At 49.2% G+C, this 14157-nt stretch overlaps 1 protein-coding gene across 1 annotated transcript in view; it reads right to left on the reverse strand.

Annotated features, from left to right (window-relative positions):
• The window catches only part of LOC128331538 (hydroperoxide isomerase ALOXE3-like), a 28864-nt gene extending 15722 nt beyond the window's left edge, over positions 1-13142 (reverse strand). Inside the window, exons 1-6 of the mRNA XM_053265084.1 lie at positions 13026-13142; positions 12437-12616; positions 10904-11108; positions 9547-9631; positions 7249-7371; positions 1872-1975 (exon numbers count right to left, since the gene is read on the reverse strand). Coding sequence (XP_053121059.1) covers positions 1872-1975; positions 7249-7371; positions 9547-9631; positions 10904-11108; positions 12437-12616; positions 13026-13130 — 802 coding nt within the window. The 5' untranslated portion in view covers positions 13131-13142. The remainder of the gene's footprint in view (positions 1-1871; positions 1976-7248; positions 7372-9546; positions 9632-10903; positions 11109-12436; positions 12617-13025) is intronic.
• Between the last annotated feature and the right edge of the window lie 1015 nt (positions 13143-14157).

The following is a 14157-nucleotide window of genomic DNA, read 5'->3' on the forward strand; positions in this document are numbered from 1 at the left end:
CCCTGCCCCCCAGTACAATCAGGCATGCTCTGCTTTAAGAATATAAGAACATACGAACATAAGAACAGCCCTGCTGGATCAGGCACAAGGTCCATCTAGTCCAGCATACAAGAAAACCATGTGGCTTTGTGGTCTCCAGAAGTCGACACCGACTCGATGGCACAATCTTTCCTTGCCTTTTTTTCAGCCCCAAACCGTTCTCAAAATGCTTTTCATGGCAAGGGGTCTAGGGCCGGCGGTCCCATCTTTGGATCCCCAGAATACTGTGGGTGGGGGTGTAGCAATGTTGAAGGTGGCCCCGGATCGAGATTTGGGGTGGCCCCTGGCATTGCTTGCTGCTCACGGGCTGCCCATCCTGCTCCCTGTGCTGGTCACGAAGCAAAATAATGACCGCGCTGTGCTGACGCAGCCAGCAAAGGGAGGCAAGCAGGCAGCAGTGGGTGGGCAACTGGCTGGCCAGTGGGAGCCGCACAGGCAAGCAGCCCCAAGTCACTGATGGCCCAGGGACATTTGCCCACACACCTCCACTCCATTATTCCTTTGCACCTGGTTGCTGGATTATAGCTCCCATAATAATTATTATTATTATTATTACATTTATATCCTGCTTTTCCTCCAAGGAGCCCAGAGCGGTGTACTACATACTTGAGTTTCTCTTTCACAACAACCCTGTGAAGTAGGTTAGGCTGAGAGAGAAGTGACTGGCCCAGAGTCACCCAGCTAGTCTCATGGCTGAATGGGGATTTGAACTCGGGTCTCCCCGGTCCTAGTCCAGCACTCTAGCCACTACACCACGCTGGCTCTCATCCCTTCTCTACTGCTATGACACTATCCCTTTGATATGTAGATTGCTACTCTCAGGGACTTCCTTCCTTGCCACTTCCTCTCCCTCTTCCCTTTCTTCTCCCTTGCAACACCCACTGCACCATGTGTACAGGGATGCAGAAACCATCCCTTTGCATCCAGCTAGCTAGCTAGATTAGAGATCCTATCTCTCCACTTCACTGTCTAGAATGGAGTTCACTAATAAAGACTCCTTATATTGATTTGAAACTATGAACTGGTTCCAAGTTTCTTTTACTCTCAGCATACACGCATGCCTGGGCAGACTCCGCTGTGTTGTGCCTCAGTGCACTCTGCTGTAATAGAAGGGTATCTCTTACCAGAGAGAATTCCCAACACAAGTTCCCTCCCTGGCAGCATCTCCAAGATAGGGCTGAGAGAGATCCCTGCTTGCTACCTTGAAAAAGCGGCTGCCAGTCTGTGCAGACAATACTGAGCTAGATGGACCAATGGTCTGACTCAGTATATGGCAGCTTCCTATGTTCCTATGAATGCAGATGATGGGAATTGTAGTTGAACAGCACCTGGGGACCCACGGCTGCAAACCATGGCCCAGTGGGTAAAAGCAGGGGGGTTATGGCCCTAGGATTCCTGAGTTCTATTTTGGAGTTCTGGGAGGAGACAGAGGTCTGGTGGTCAGCTGTTGGGCCAAGGGACTGCCGTGAGAACTGGAGCTCTATCTATGTCGTTAACAAGACAAGCTCTTTTGTATTTGGCCAAATCCTGCCCTTCCCACAGCCCTGCCCTTTTGGAGAATGGGCACCACTCGGCTAAAACTGCTCCCTTGTTTCTCTTGCAGCCAAGGCTGCTGTAACTTTATCCGTGACATGCCACAGGTCAAAGTTTGACAGGGGAAGCTTTCACCATTGTTGCATCTCCACCCCAGGATTGGAAACATGAGGTCGTGCCACTGTGAAAGGCTGCAGAGGTCTTGACCAGAAGGAGGAGGCTGGGCCAAGCACCTTTTAGGAAACCACCCTTCTTCCACACACTTCCATCCTCCTGAGCTTGCACCTGAGGACACTCACCCGAAACCGGAGTTTTGTTGAACCAGAAAACCTTGTGGATGTCTTCCAGTTTCTTCCACGATTCTTGGCAGTTCATGAATCCTTTTAGCATCATCTCCATTTTCCTAAGGACAAACAAAAAACTGGGTAAAAACGCAGGCTGGCGGTCGATGTTACCTGTGAATCTAAGCATTTTATATTGAGATAGATAGATAGATAGATAGATAGATAGATAGATAGATAGATAGATAGATAGATAGATAGATAGATAGATAGATCCTAGGGTATGTAGTTAACGCAGAGCTGAGCCATAGCTGCTCCATTCTGATGAATTAGAAAAAGCAAGAATTCCTCCCATCTTGTATTCCCGAAAGTATGTCAGTAGGAAGGAATCTGCTTAGTATGCTTTAGTTTGGTTCTCATATTCTGTGCCTTGCAGACCTTGTAACTTGCAACATAATATGTATTCTCTATGCCTTGCTTTGTTCTGGCCTACTGGTCAGGAGAGATGATGATGCTGGTATCTAAACTGCTCCTAGAGGCTGCATAGACACCCCTTTAACAATGGTAGTATTGTAAGCCTGTTGGCCTAAGATGGAGTTGTACTGCTGGACTACCTAGCTGGCTTGTTGTGAATGATGATATATTCAGATGTATCAATTCATGTATAAATGCTTTGGACGGACTCCATCTTGGGTCTGTCTTGTCTTTTGGGAGCTATCCCCTTGACGGTCGCTTTGCTACTCTGCAGAGCTAATAAAGCTTCTTTGAAGTCTCCTCTTGGTATGTATGAGTATTGGCTGTTGGCTACCAAGTAGAAATAACCCGTTGCAGTTACCAGCGGTCACAGAATTTGCATCAGCACGTGGGGTGGGTGGAAAGGACAGCTCCAGCATTGCTTGAAGCGTGAGTTACCAACAGCAATAGACGGTTCTGGGCAGGTTTTGCAATGCAAATTGTCACCTTATTATGCTGGCTGAGATGGAAATAATATCCTCTCTCACATTGATCAGTTTCTCTGGACTCAGCTGGGTTTAATCAGCGAAGGAAAAAGACCTTTTGGGATTTCACTGTTGGTCTGTGTCAGGAGTGGCTCCAGCTGTAGTTGGACTACAAATCCCATCACCCCATCTGCGATTATGGTGACTGGGGATGATGGGAGCTGCAGTCCAACGACAACTGGGGAGTCTCAGACTGGCCGACCCGATCTATACAATACATGCATTGGATTTATATTCCCTGTGACAGGAAACAGGTCTTCCCCTCCAGAGGCTACGCTCACCTCTGCCTGCTGGTGGCGTGAGGCCGCTTGGCCTGACCTCCGCCATTTTGAAAAAGCACAAACCGCCATTTTGTAGGCGAAGCCTCCATAGTCAGCCACTTTTAACTGATCTGTATGGATAAGAGCTAACGTGTCCTTCTCTTTTTCGTATTCATTCCCAGCCCGTGACCCATTGGTTGCCCAGTCACACCCTAGTTCTTTCATGCTTAAGAGTCATCTGTGGAGGTTTCCAGTGCCAAAGCTGAGGTCTAAACTTCTCTGCTCAGAGTCACTACCTCACTTTCGCTCCTGACTGTTGCCACCTTCTGGCTCACAGAGCAGTGCCTTGGCAGGAGCGCTGCTAAGTCGACGAGGTCTAGGCCTTACCCTCCGGGCAGGATGCAGCTGCTGCTTGCTGCTGTTGGTCAGCCATGGCAGGAGCGAGGCTGCCTGCAGGGATGACCTCTACCCACCACTGCTGCTGCTTCTACTACTACTACTACTGCTGTGGCGGTGGCAGTTTTACTACTACCATTTTAGTTATCTGTTTCAGGGATTCTCAACGTTGGGTCCCCAGATGTTAGTGGACTTCAGCTCCCATAATCCCCAACCAAAGGCCACTAGGGCTGGGGATTATGGGAGTTGAAGTCCAATAACATCTGGGGACCCAACGTTGAGAATCCCTGATCTATTTATATCTATATATTGGGCAGCAGCGATATAGGAAGATGCTGAAAGGCGCGGGAGGCGGCAATGGTCAACCCCTCCTGTATTCTATCAAAGAAAACCACAAGGCTCTGTGGGCGCCAGGAGTCGAAAACAATTTGACAGCACACTTTACCTTTCAACTACTTTGGGAACTTTTTGTTGAAAAGCTGTATATAAATTAGGGATGTGCAAAACGTTTTGGGCACAGATCGATCTGTGCCCGAAACGAGCAATTTCGGGTGATTCGGGGCTGAACCGAATCACCCCCAATGCTCCCCAATATTTTTCGTGCCCGAGCCGAATCTCCCCTGATTCGTGCCCGAAAAATTCAGGTGATTCGGGATGACGTCTCTTTGAATTTCCTGCCTTTTTGCATCCATTGATTTCAATGCAAAAAGGTCTGATGTGACGTCTGCTCGAATTTCGGGTCCCAGGGGATTCATGGTGTTTCATTGAAAATCTCATTTGCTATCATAGAATCTACACTCAGAAAACCTCAGAAACAACAGAACCCTGTACACCATGGGTTAGCAACCCATGGGGGTGGTTGGCACCCTATGTGCACTACACCACCACTCGCTCTGGGCCACCCCAGCACCCCCCAAGTGCACTTATGGGGCTGCTGAAAGCTCCATAATACCTTATGAGGAAAAAGCTTAAAGACGCGTAAACTTCAACAATTCCCCAAAAATCAGCCCTTTGCCCAAATCCTTTGAAAAAATTCAGGTAGCTTCCTTGCCCCTACCTGGTACTACCACCAACCCCACACTGCTCTAGGCTACCCCTTTGCCCCCGACGTGAAGCTATACATTTGCTGACACCTCCATGCTTCTTTATGGAGAAAACCCTTAAAGACTCGTAAACTTCAACAATTCCCCAAAAATCAGCCCTCTGCCCAATCACTCTGAAATTGGGGTGGCAGCCTCCACCCATTAGGCACTACCACCCCACCCCACTCTTTTTGCCCAGATCCCACGCTATGCCCCTGAACTGCCCCAAAGACACTAAAACTTCAAAAATTACCCAAAAATCAGCCCTTTGCCTAATCCCCCTGAAATTTGGGTGGTAGCCTCCACCCATTGGGCACTACCACCCCACCCCACTATTTTGCCCCTGGGACCCGTTTTTCTGACCCAAATTGATTCAGATTCGGATTAAATCCGAATCCAAACCGAATCGGGGTATATTCGGGTAGCCCATATTCGGGCACAGAACAGAACGGGGGTGATTTGGTTCGGGTCCCAAACCAAATCAACGAAAACCCAAATTGCACACCCCTAATATAAATATTCGTCGTCTTCGTCTTCGTACTGCTGCTACTCCTACTCCTACAATTTATACACTGCTTTTCAACAAAAGTTCCCAAAGCAGTTTAAGCAGAGAAATATAAATAGATTAATAAATAAATAATTTTGTTTATTTATAGTAAATAAAGTGGAGGGGGAGAGAGAGTGGAGCGGGGAGAGAGCCCTCCAGCTTCACTCCCCCCATCACTTCCACCCAGAATCGTGTCCAGATTGTCTGCACCATTTTGGGAGCAAAGTGGACAAGTTTGTGGGTGGGAGAGAGTGAGTTAGAGAGTGAGCGACCATTCAAGCTGCTGGTGTAGGTGCAAAAAAGTGGTGCTATTTAAGATTTTATTCAAGAGAATGCCTTCTTCTTGATGAGCCCCACTGCCTATTGAGATCATCGGGGTAGGGCATCTGCAGCTGCCATCAGCTCATCTGCTGGCTACTCAGGGAGGGGCCTTCTCCATTGTCACCTCTAGGCTTTGGAATGCCCTCCCTGGCGAAATAAGCGCCTCCCCATCTCAGACAGCTTTTAAAAGGGCTGTTAAGACTCACTTCTTGTTCCTCCAGGCTTTTAATTAGGTTCATAGAATCCATCGTGGGTTTAGATTTTAAATTCTTTTAATGTTGTTTTAATCTGTGGTGTGTGTTTTAAATTGTAAACCACCCAGAGACATGAGTTTGGGGTGCTATTAATTAGATTTATCAAATGCATTTTAATCTGTGGTGGTTGTTTTTTAATTGCAAACTACCCGGAGTCATAAGTTTGGGGCGGTATATAAATAAGTTAAACAAACACATAAATAAATAATACCACAGTACCACCAATTTACAACATTATAAGAACTAAGAGCCCTGCCTATCTAGTCCAAGGCCTGTCTAGTCCAGCATCCTGTTTCCCACAGTAGCCCACGACATGCCTCTGGGGAGTCCAAGAACTAGCAGATGAAGGCATGCCTCCTTCTCCTGCTGTTGCTGCCCTGTGACTGGGATTCAGATGCATCTTACCTTTGAGCCTGGAGGCCACTTTTAGCCATTAGGACCAGTAGCCACTGATAGACCTGCCCTCCATGCATTTGTCTAAAGTCCTATCCTATGATTATTATTAATCAAATTTGTACACAGCCCCAAACTTTCGTCTCTGGGTCGAAACTTTCGCCCCAAACTTTCGCCTCTGGGAACCATTATGTTGTTCGAGAGCACAGATGTCTGTACACCCGTATGTGTTTTTGTGCGAATGATTGTTCCTGCATTCATGTTAAAGGTGATTCTGGGTAGAGGCCCCTCAAATGCAGGCTACAGACCGGGAGTGTGCTGTTGTACCTGCGTTCAGCACAGCATGTGAATAATTGGACCTGTGAACAGACCTACTACCTTGCTGCACAAGGGTGGAACATAACGTGGGTGTATAGGATGTCTGCCTCTTTTAAAGCCATCCCAACTGGTGGGCATCACAGCCTCAAGGAGGGCCTGGAAGTTGAGACTTGCCTGGTGAGGGGAAGAGGGTGGGGGCCGGTGAGAGAGGCAGGGCGGTGACCGCATCAAAAGCCATGTGGGGGGGGGAATGCAACAGGGAGGGGGGGTAGGGGCAGGGAGGCGGCAGCAGGCCAGTGGTGTGGTTATCGTTGGGGGCCCACACCGGCCACCCCGTGGCAGATTTGCCACCTAAGGCTGTTGCCTCTCCTTCCCTCATGGGGGAGCTGCCCCCCACTCAGTGGCGTTCAGGGACTTGTTCTAGTGTAGAAGCGAACAGGATCTGAAAGCAGGAGAGACATCAAGAGAGAGAGAGACATCAAGAGACACAGAGGCGCTCTTCTGCTGAGCAAGGGGAGACACATTGTCCCTATCCACTGGAAGCATCTTTCTACCGGCAGCTGTTGCCTGCTGTTTCTTTCTAGCTTGTGAGCAGGGCAGGGAACCTTCTTCTTCCTCTTTCTATGTAAGCCGTTTTGAGGAACTTTTTTTTTTAAAAAAGCATATGTTCTTAAAAATAGTAATATCTCTTCAAGATCAGCGTCCCAGTGTGCTAATGTGTGGACAGGGTGGAAGGCAGGGTGTGTGGCAGCGGGCAAGGGGCCCAGGAGAGCCTTGCTCTAAGGAGCACTGGTTCTCCTCCGGACTGCTGCCCTTCAGAACTCACGTGAGGTTGGAGCGCAGAATGAAGGTGCTGAACTTGGTGAAGGAGAACTTCGCATTGGTGTCCAGCTCCTCTAAGCTTTCCACAGCCAGGCAATGAGGCATCCCCGGTGCAAATTCTGTCCACCTGGTTTTGGAATGAAAATTTGATTTTTACATAATACAAACAACTCACATTCCATGTCAGACTTTCGACTCACTGAGGGACGAAGCATCTCTCTCTCTCTCTCCCCCCTCCCTCCCCCTCCCTCCTTCCCTCCCCCTCCCTCCCTCCCTCCCGCTCTCTCCTACACCATCTACCTACCTGAATAGGGTAAGCTATTTTGTTGTCATGGAGAAGACCTGGAACATTGGAAGCTGCCATATACTGAGTCAGACTCTTGGTCCGTCTAGCTCAGGATTGTCTACACTGACTGGTAGCGGCTTCTGCAAGGGTCCAGGCAGGGGTCTCCCCCAGCCCTGGGGGTTTTCAAACCAATGTTGGATGGTCACCTGTGAGGGACGCTGCAGCACAGCATCCCTGGTCTGAATAAAGGGTTGGATTAGAGCAGGGCTTCCCAACCGGCGTTGCTCCAGATGCTGCTGGACTACAACTCCCATCACCCCCAGCTACAATTTATTGTGGCTGAGGATGATGGGAGTTGTCGTTCAGCAACATCTGGGAGACCACAGGTTGGGAACCGCTGGGCCAGGGGAACTCCGAGGCCCTTTCCGATTCTGAAATTCTACCTGGCGCTGAAGGCTGTGCTTCACCTTTGAGATGTAGTATACATTTTCTCAGCAGTCGCCTGCCTCTCCCTGTTTTAAAATCCAGGCAGATGTTTGCTCTTTTGGCTCAACAGATGTCTTAGCAGCAATGGAATGCTCCGAGGATAGGTTATCAGCAAGGTTCAAAATACCCCTTAGCAGCTGCAAGGTTTAAATTGGCAGGCAGTGCCTTGCCTTGCGCCTTCCTGTGCTCACCCCTGACACTCCCAGAGCCAAGGTGTATCCACTTCCCACTCCCAGACCCCCATTTCGAGAAACCCTGGGGAGGGAATGGTTGAAGCCTAACAACTCACACTAATTAGGGCAGGCATCCCCAACAATGGGTCCCCAGCTTTCTTGGACTACAATTCCCATCATTCCCTGCCACAATGTTCTTCAGAAGGGGGCTGCAGTCTAACAACATGGAGGGACCCAAAGTTGGGCCCCCCCGAATTGGTGCATCCCCAGAGGCAAAAACTGGTACGCAGTATAGTCCAGGGTCCAGCAACCTCTGGCACGGGTGCCGAGAGCAGCATGTGATGTGATTCTGAGCAGCAGCCACACTGCTAGGAAGGCCAGTCGCTCGCTGGAATAGGCAGCAGAGCTCCCGGATCAGCGGTGGAGGTCTCTCTGGCAGTGCCGGCTGGCCGACTCTCTCTCTTGAATGCGCATGCTCTGAAAGATTAAACAGGCGCATGCGAAAGACAGATAGCCAGCAGCTGGCTTAGCCAGAGAGACCTCTGCCACTGATATGGGGTGTCCGCTGACCGCAACAGCAACCAGTGACACACCAGCTCAAGGCAGGCAGCGGGCATTGTAGTGGCCGGCCTTTCTCGCACATGCACACTCTCTCTCCTCCAGCCACAGTGCTTTTCCTGCTCCCCAAATGGAGGAGACCAAGCACAAGAGTTGGCTGAAGGGTCAAGGGGCAGACCAGCTTGTGCTGCTGAATGTTGGCCGGAGGACAGCACGGAAGATTGCCAGGAAGAAAAGGGAGGGTGGTCAGCACAGCAGGGGCCTTCCAGTTGGGCGGTGAGTCTAGTGGCTGGGAGCATGGCCAGCGACAACGGGGCAGGGCAGGGCAGCTTCTCAGCCTGGCTGATGCAGGGGGTAGGGGGTTCCAACCTTACTTCAGGCAGCACCCCCATCCCTCAAGCCACCCCTAAGGACTTGAGACACTGCTTCTGAAAGGTTGCCAACCCCTGATATGGTCCATGGCTCACCAGGGGCAAAGTCCAGAAAAGGCGTGTCCTGGTAAACAGAGGCAGGTGGAACAGAGTGTTCATTAAGATAAATGTCTGTCTTGCAAAATTCCGTCCTTTAACCTCCTGTTTTAAGGAGCTCTGCAGCATCTGCTGCTCTGAATGTTGCAAAAGAAGAAGAAGAAAAGAGAACTGGGAAATGGCATGTTGACCGGCAACCATTTGTGGCTGGAAAAGAGCGTGCTTGGAATCAACCATGCCAAGGATTTGCAAATATACAAAGGACTCCTGTGTAGGAAGGCGAGGGGGATGTATGGAGAAGGGTGTTGATCTGGCAGGCAGAAATTCCTCACCTGTAACAGTCCTGCCTTGCTTTCACCTCCTCCACCCGATGACGCAGGAGTAACAGGTTTTCCTCATCGTCGCAAGCCAGTTTGCCTGGAAGGAGAGAGGCCAGCGAAAAAGAGAATTTGCATTTGGAATTTGCATTTGAAATATCTGTTTTAAACACACATCCCAGCCTCTAAGTGTTTACTCTGTGCAAAATAATGGCAACATTTATTTGTTTTAATTAATTAATTAATTAATTAATTAATTAAGACATATAGTGGTGATGATATATGCATACTCTCCTACTCCAGACAAGATTAAATTCCTTATGTGACTGACAGATTTACTTGGCAAACACAAAAGATTTTGAGAAAACATGGCCTGAAAGCGAATGTAATTTTTACAGCACCCATGAACCTGAAACAGCATCTGGTTAAGTCCAGGCTTTATGACAGTAAAAGTGAGGGGTGGTGGTTGTTTGATTTTCGAGAAGGAAATCTCGAAAATCAAACAACAATCTTGTTGCCAAATTAAAGGACCAGTATATAAGATCGTCTGTCTGGAATGTGAAGAATTTTACATTGGGGAGAAAGGGAGACCCCTGTTGAAAAGTATAAAGAGCTTTTGGCAGACACGCAACATAATAAAAACCGACTGAAACCCTGGGCAAAGCATATGAAAGCAAAACATAAGGGAAAAGTTGTGCAAACAAATATGTTTATTTTGGCTACTGAAGGGAATACAGTAAAGCGTAAGATAAAAGAGGTCATGTATGCTGAACCGCTGCAACCGACTATTAATGTTAGAGAAGAAATGAAAGAGGCAATGAAATTGATTGGTTTATAAAAGGGTTAAAATTTGTTCTGCAGAGTCATCTCCTCCTTCCTCCTCCCTCCTGTTCTTGGATTGGTTATTTAGCTTCAGTTGCTGTATTTAACCTTAAGAGTCTCCAGCTGTTTCAGATAGAGCATTGACAATCATGCTTTAACACTGAAATGTGTTTGCTCAGGTTTGTAAGATCTTTGTTTTATTTCTTTTATCTATGCATCAAAAGAGGTCTTAAATCTTATTTATTTAGTATATTTGTAGACCACCCTAAATTCACATCTCTGGGTGGTTTACAACAAACATAAAACAAATTAAAGCAAAAATCAAAACAGTTTAAAACTGTAATTCTAGTTAAAAAGCTTGGGTGATTAAATGCGTCTTAAGAGTCTTTAAAAGCTGTCAGAGCTGGGGAGGCTCTCATTTCGCCAGGGAGCACGTTCCAATGCCTGGGGGTGGCAACAGAAAAAGCCCACCCCTCTGTGGCCACCAGATGAACTGCTGGCAACGGCAGATGGAACTCTTTGGAAGATCTCAAATGTGCTAGTTCCTCACCTGTTCCCTCCCTGAGCTCTAGGCTTTGATACCCCTCAATCCACTGGTAGCAAGGGAACCGGTAGCTCTCTCCTTGCAAGGTTCTCAGTTCCACAAATCTGCAGTACCAGCTGTCCTCCGGGAAGAAGAGGTACGGTTCCTTGTGGAGGCGGATAAGCATGATGGTGCCCAGCTCTCGGTCACTCTGCAGCTCGTATTCATCCATCTACAGAGAGAAAAGATCCCACGACTGCATCTCTGTGCTGGGTAGAAGCATCCCCTTTCAGGGCAAGGCAGGGCGGCTCTTTTAAAATGTGCACAGACCGTGCAGCCCCCTCCCTCCCCAAAGGTGCTGTTCCAAAAAAAGAACATGGGGGCAGTTCAAAAATGGCCGGACTCAGTATACGGCAGCTTCCTCTGTTCCTATGAATGTTCCTTTTTAAAAGCCCCAAGGGGACAAGGGGAGGAGTTTTCTGAGTCGAGGGCCTGCTTCAGGGCCCTAGTGAGGCTGCTGGCGACCCTGGGGCAAGTCACTGAGGCTGCCAAGCGCACTACCCCACACCAGCCACGCCCTGCCCCCTGCTGGTGAGGGAGCAAAAGGAACCTCGGCTGGCTGGAGAGGGCCGGGGGCTGCTGCACCTTTGTCCGCAGTGCTGGCCATGGTAGCACACCTGGCCTCAGTGGCAGGGATGGCTGGGGAGCGCAGTAAGAGGGAATGGAGCAGGGGTGGGGGGGGGCACCCCGGCGGCACCCCCAGGGCTCACGGTGCAGGGATAGTTGTCTCACCCCGTCCCAATGTTCTTTCCCGTGTGATCCGCTGGTTTAATCCAGCCATAAGGGGTGGGGTGGGGCCTTTCTTCAAGGACCTCTCAGCACTTACAAAGACGTCTAATTCCAGGGCCGGCCTGCCAAGGCCTGCACTTATCCTTCCTTGTTGATCAAATGCAACACTCGGGAGACAACTGTGCTTGAGCCCTGTTGCAAATCCAGGAGCGAATTCCTGGTGGAATCCAGGTGGAATTCCTGGTGGAATTCTGGAATCCTGGTGGAATTCCTGGTGGAATCCAGCTGTTCGGGAGCAGCAGGAAATAGGAAGCTATTCAGAAACATGGGGATGTAGGAAGCTGCCTTCTACCGAGTCAGGGCCCGGGTTCATCCAGCTCAGGACTGCCTACATTGACTGGCAGCGGCTCTCCAAGGTTTCAGGCGGAGTCTCTCCCAGCCCAACCTGGAGATGCTGCCAGGGATTGAAGCTGGGACCTTCTGCATGCCAAGCAGAGGCTCTTCCACCGATCTACAGCCCCATCTACAGCTTTATAATGAGTCAGACCCTTGGCCCATCCAGCTCAGGATTGCCTACACTGGCTGGCAACGGCTTTTCCGAGGTTGCAGGCAGGAGTCTCACTCGGCCCTTCCTAGAGATGCTGCCAGGGACTGAACCTGGGACCTGCGGCATGCAAATTCTGTGCTCCCCCACTGTGTGGCTGCTGACCCGGCCCCTCGGGGCTCATGGCTCCCTCCCCTCCTTCCTTCCCGAACCCTGCAGGTCCTCACCGCGCCTGGGATGAAGTCCTTCCCGGTGTTGTTGAGCGGCTTCTTGAGGCTTTCCCCCTTTGAGCCCACCAGGGTGATGGAGATTGAGTCAAAGGTCCCCGAGGCCCAAAACTGCCCGGTAGCCACCAGCACTTTGTAAGCAGCCACTGGCGTTTCCTCAGTCCTCCAAGATCCCTTCTCCTGGGAAGACAAAACCAGAGCAAACTTTGAAGCAAGAGATCAGGTTTTCCCCTCCTGCGTCTCACGTAACTGGATGAGTCTGTTGGGAAAGAGGCAGGGGGGAAATCCCCTTTTAAGGGTCAGCCAAGAAGATATCTTGGGTCACAATCCACACACACCGGTCTTCTTTTGCCCAAGTATCAGGGAAAGGGAGGTCAGCTGCTGCTGTGTTCCACAAGTGTTATCACTTCTAGGAAATGTTGCATGCACCATGCACCACTGACCTTAAAAGGGTTTTCTTATAGGGTGGGAAAATATTTGGCAACAGCAAAGATCTGTAAGTCAGAGGTCAACCAAACGCTTTGCAGGCAGAAGATTCCATGGTTCCGTCAACTGACACGAGCCAAGACGGATGGAACGGAAGAGTTACCTTTGGGTCTTCATGGAGATGGTTGGGTTTTTCCAAAGAAGGGACCACGATCCCCTGTGGCCCTAGGAAACTGGCTGGGGTCTTGGAGCACTTCCGGATCATCATGGGACTGGCTCCGATCAGGTGGTGGCTCCCAAAGAAGGCCACTTTCCCCCCATACTCAGGATCGTATGCTGTGGAAACAGAAAAGGAATACTTTTCAACCTCCTTAGCTGGAAACGCCTTGCCTGACTCTGATTAGCAGAGGGGTCACGGTGTTAGTCAGCAAGGTATTTCCCCCCCTGCAAAACACACTCTATGATCCTGAACTTGCAGCAGCTGTGGCAGGGTTGTGTCTGCCTCCTGCTCCTTCATGGCCAAAGGGGGGACAGCCACCCATGTCATGAGGCTTTTCCAGTCTGCTGGCACCTCAAGGCATGCTGGGAAGGCAGAGGCACCTTTGGAAGACTTTCCATGGAGAGGCATTACTTGCAGCTGCCATGTTCAACAATGGAGTCAGAGGCTTGGTTGTCCGTTTCCTGGGTTTGCAGACCCAAATGGAGGTTCTGTTTGTGTGCTACTGATGGGGTAGGAGCTCTTCTGCCCTCCAACCCACCCTGAAAGGATGTGTGAACGGATCTATCAGCCAGCAATCTCCATTCAGCAAAGGAAAGTCATTTGGGAGTCCCATTCAGTCCTGTGCCTTCCAAAATGAAGTTTCCAGGTTGCAAATTCTGCCTCTTTTCTTGTTCCCCGGTGAGTACAAGTGGGGGAATTCATTATGAATTGGCTCTTCATGGGACTCTGAATAGCATCTCTTCATTGCCCTGCTGTCAGTTTCTATTTGCGCAGGGTGGAGCGAGGTAGGGAAGGCTGCAATTACTGGTTCCCAACTATTATTATTTTCCTTTGCTTTTTTAAAAAAAATCATTAATTTAACATATTTCTATACCACCGAAAACTTGCGTCTCCAGGTGGTTTATAATTAAAATCATTGAAACATCAAAATCATTAACAGTAAAATAATATAAAGTATAAATAATTTAAAATAATTATCAAAATATTAAAATAAAATAATTTAAAAATATTAAAAACTATAAATCTAATCAAAAGCTTGGGTGAACAAATAGGTCTTCAGAGCCTTTTAAAAAGT

This window comes from Hemicordylus capensis, chromosome 6 (genome assembly GCF_027244095.1).
Source record: "Hemicordylus capensis ecotype Gifberg chromosome 6, rHemCap1.1.pri, whole genome shotgun sequence".
NCBI classification, from domain to species: Eukaryota; Metazoa; Chordata; class Lepidosauria; order Squamata; family Cordylidae; genus Hemicordylus; species Hemicordylus capensis.